Source organism: Cucurbita pepo, unplaced genomic scaffold (assembly GCF_002806865.2).
Source record: "Cucurbita pepo subsp. pepo cultivar mu-cu-16 unplaced genomic scaffold, ASM280686v2 Cp4.1_scaffold002248, whole genome shotgun sequence".
Taxonomy (NCBI): domain Eukaryota; kingdom Viridiplantae; phylum Streptophyta; class Magnoliopsida; order Cucurbitales; family Cucurbitaceae; genus Cucurbita; species Cucurbita pepo.
The window spans coordinates 1-3,170 of record NW_019648333.1 but is presented as its reverse complement, the minus strand read 5'-3'; the positions used below and the strand labels follow the sequence as shown (position 1 = coordinate 3,170).

General features: G+C 40.5%; 2 protein-coding genes across 2 annotated transcripts; both read left to right on the top strand.

The window, feature by feature from the left end:
- Positions 1–7: 7 nt before the first annotated feature.
- Positions 8–959, top strand: LOC111786650 (protein THYLAKOID ASSEMBLY 8, chloroplastic-like). Its single transcript, XM_023666884.1, has one exon. The coding sequence runs from the start codon at positions 206–208 to the stop codon at positions 887–889; it is 684 nt and encodes a 227-aa protein (XP_023522652.1). The 5' UTR covers positions 8–205; the 3' UTR covers positions 890–959.
- Positions 960–2,202: 1,243 nt separating this feature from the next.
- On the top strand, positions 2,203–3,137 carry LOC111786649 (the record flags this gene model as incomplete). The annotated part of the gene is made up of 5 exons (XM_023666883.1): positions 2,203–2,273; positions 2,330–2,531; positions 2,595–2,678; positions 2,754–2,990; positions 3,054–3,137. Coding segments are annotated over exons 1-5 (678 nt in total), but the record flags the coding sequence as incomplete, so codon positions are not given.
- Between the last annotated feature and the right edge of the window lie 33 nt (positions 3,138–3,170).

The following is a 3,170-nucleotide window of genomic DNA, read 5'->3' as shown; positions in this document are numbered from 1 at the left end:
TGTCCTTTTCATTTCAAGGATTGATTACATTATTATTCAGTTATTGGGCCCAACTTTTCCAACATACGGCCCAACAGAATAAATTAAACAGACAAGTTACAAGGCCCAATATTACCGGGCCAAGCCCAAGTTCCCCACAACGCTCAGCAAAAGGGTACAATAGTCATTGCAAAAACCCAATCCGCTACCCAACCTGCACTACGCCATGGCTTTCTCTCTTCACTCCACGTTTCTCAAATCTCAAATCCCGATTCCGATTCCGATCTCCGCCACCGCTACCGTCGTCGTTTCCCTTCCGGTACGCTGCGGTCCTCGGGACAACCGAGGACCGCTAGTCAAAGGCAGAACCCTAAGCACCGAAGCAATCCAAGCCATTCAATCTCTAAAACGGGCCGAGAAATCCGACCCGACGAAGCTCGAACAAGTCCTCTCCACTACGCTCTCCCGATTGCTCAAAGCCGACCTCGTCGCCACCTTAAAGGAGCTTCTCCGGCAGGACCGGTGCGCCCTCGCTTTGGAGGTTTTCGCCGTCGTACGATCGGAGTACGGCGCCGATTTAGGGATGTACGCAGAGGTGGCAGCGGCGTTATCGAGGAACGGAGCGGCGGAGGAAATCGACCGGCTGGTTTGCGATTTGGAAGATGAAGATAGGGCGATCCAGTGCGATGATAAGGGTTTGATTAAGTTGATCAAGGCGGTGATTGGTGGGGATAGAAGGGAATCGACGGTGAGGATTTATAGGATGATGAAGAGGAGCGGTTGGGGATCCACCATCAAAGCCGATGATTATACGGTTAGGGTTTTGAGCAAGGGCTTAAGGAGGCTCGGGGAAATGGAGATGGCTGATGAGGTCAATATGCAATTTCAAGATTTAGTGGGCAGTTTTTGAAAATTGACCCAACCTGTAATTTCTTTTTTAAATGTATTATATTTCTATTTACTTTTGGATTATTAACTAATTTCGTCCATAAATGCAATTATTAAAAATTTAACCAACTGGAGAAAAAAAAATAAAAAAAAAAAGAAAAAAAAGAAGACCCTCTTACGGAGTTTGGGCCATCAGGCCCATTACCAGGGTTCGTTTTATTTGGGCCTTTTTAGGCCCATTACGCCATTTGTCAATTAAGATTATTTAATTTGAAAAGGTGAGTGTAAAATTGAAGTTTGATGTTGATGAGAAGGGCAAAAATGGAATATTGGGAACCATTTTTCTTTAAAATATAATATTCCCATCTGACTTTTTCCACACCTCTCAAAAAGGAAATAATATATTATAATTAATTTTTTAAATATTATTAAAATATAAACAAACAAATCATTTTGTTTGAATAATAATTTAGTATATTAAAATTTATATCTATCCATTGATACTTACTTCAGACTAATGCGAGTTTTTTTAGTATGTTTTGTTTTCATCTGCTTGTTACGAAATTTTTTAAAAGGGTCATCCAATATAGAATTGTTTAAAGTTAAACACATTTAATTTTGAGATTTTTATGACTGAGCTATCGAAAAGATCGATGCATTTTGTTGGTATGAATATTAAATGTCAATTTTTGTAAGCATTTCTTAGTTATTGTATCCTTATGGTTACTTTTATTTATATGTGGTTTCGATTGTATACTTTCTTCACTAAGATGTCATTAATTACGATATGTTTGAACTAACGTCAACGAATGTTGTTTGAGTGAAACGAAAAATAACTTATATGAGCTTCAACAAGGTTAGAGTAGACGAAACTACACCATACGAGATAATACTTTAGGACATCTAATCAGGTTTGAATCCCTTCTTCTCAAGCCCACCAATAGTAGATATTGCCCGCTTTTTCAGAGTTATGCAATAGAACCGGTACTCACCCACATATTGTCCTCTTTAAACTTTCTTTTCCAGACTTCCCCTCCAGTTTTTTGGGCTTTCCCTTTTGACTTCCCCCATTATGCGTTTGTTAGGAAGAGATTTTCACATCATGAACGCTTCATTCCCCTCTCCAATCGACGTAGGATCTCACAATTATCGTCAATATATAGACGAAAATCATCAATCGATACCTCATAGATTATCTCTCAACTTTTTAACGTTAATTTTGAAAATTTAAGAATATTTTTGAAATATAGCACAAACCGTAAGAGTATATATATTTTAAGTTCTCTTCCACCTCCAAAAAGCCTCATAGATTCTAGAGCTGAAGTTAAGCAAATGATGGGTGGAAACCCTAATTGGTGGACAACTTCTTTAGCTGAACAGCCTCAGACATGGAGCCAATTTGTCATGTAATTATATGATGTTCTTTAATTTCTTCACTTTTATGTCTTTTTTGTGTTATCAGAGGCGAAGAACATAGGGTTTTCAACCAAACCCAGATGACTCATTATCATCCAACAAAGTTGGAGAATTTCCAACACCAAATCTTCAACAACAATCCAAACTTTGCTCACTTTTCATGTAATACTAACAACCCACATCACGGGAGCAACCGTGTCGTCTCCGGCGGTGGCAGTGGCGCCCCCGACCCCGACCGCTCGTTGGAGGTGAGCCACTTCCTTGGCTTTGCTTTTGTTCTCAAATTGTAACATTCTCCCTTACTTGAACAGTCGAATCGCTCCGCTGTCGTCGGCGGTGGCGCGTGTAAGAAAGCTAGGGTTCATCCGCCATCTTCAACCCAACCACCTTTAAAGGTAGATTTTACTTCAAAACTTCAATTTATGAAAGGTTTATGAAAAGTTTGCATCTTTATGATCGAATAATAACAGGTGAGGAAGGAGAAGCTCGTAGATCGAATTACAGCTCNCGAAGAACATAGGGTTTTCAACCAAACCCAGATGACTCATTATCATCCAACAAAGTTGGAGAATTTCCAACACCAAATCTTCAACAACAATCCAAACTTTGCTCACTTTTCATGTAATACTAACAACCCACATCACGGGAGCAACCGTGTCGTCTCCGGCGGTGGCAGTGGCGCCCCCGACCCCGACCGCTCGTTGGAGGTGAGCCACTTCCTTGGCTTTGCTTTTGTTCTCAAATTGTAACATTCTCCCTTACTTGAACAGTCGAATCGCTCCGCTGTCGTCGGCGGTGGCGCGTGTAAGAAAGCTAGGGTTCATCCGCCATCTTCAACCCAACCACCTTTAAAGGTAGATTTTACTTCAAAACTTCAATTTATGAAA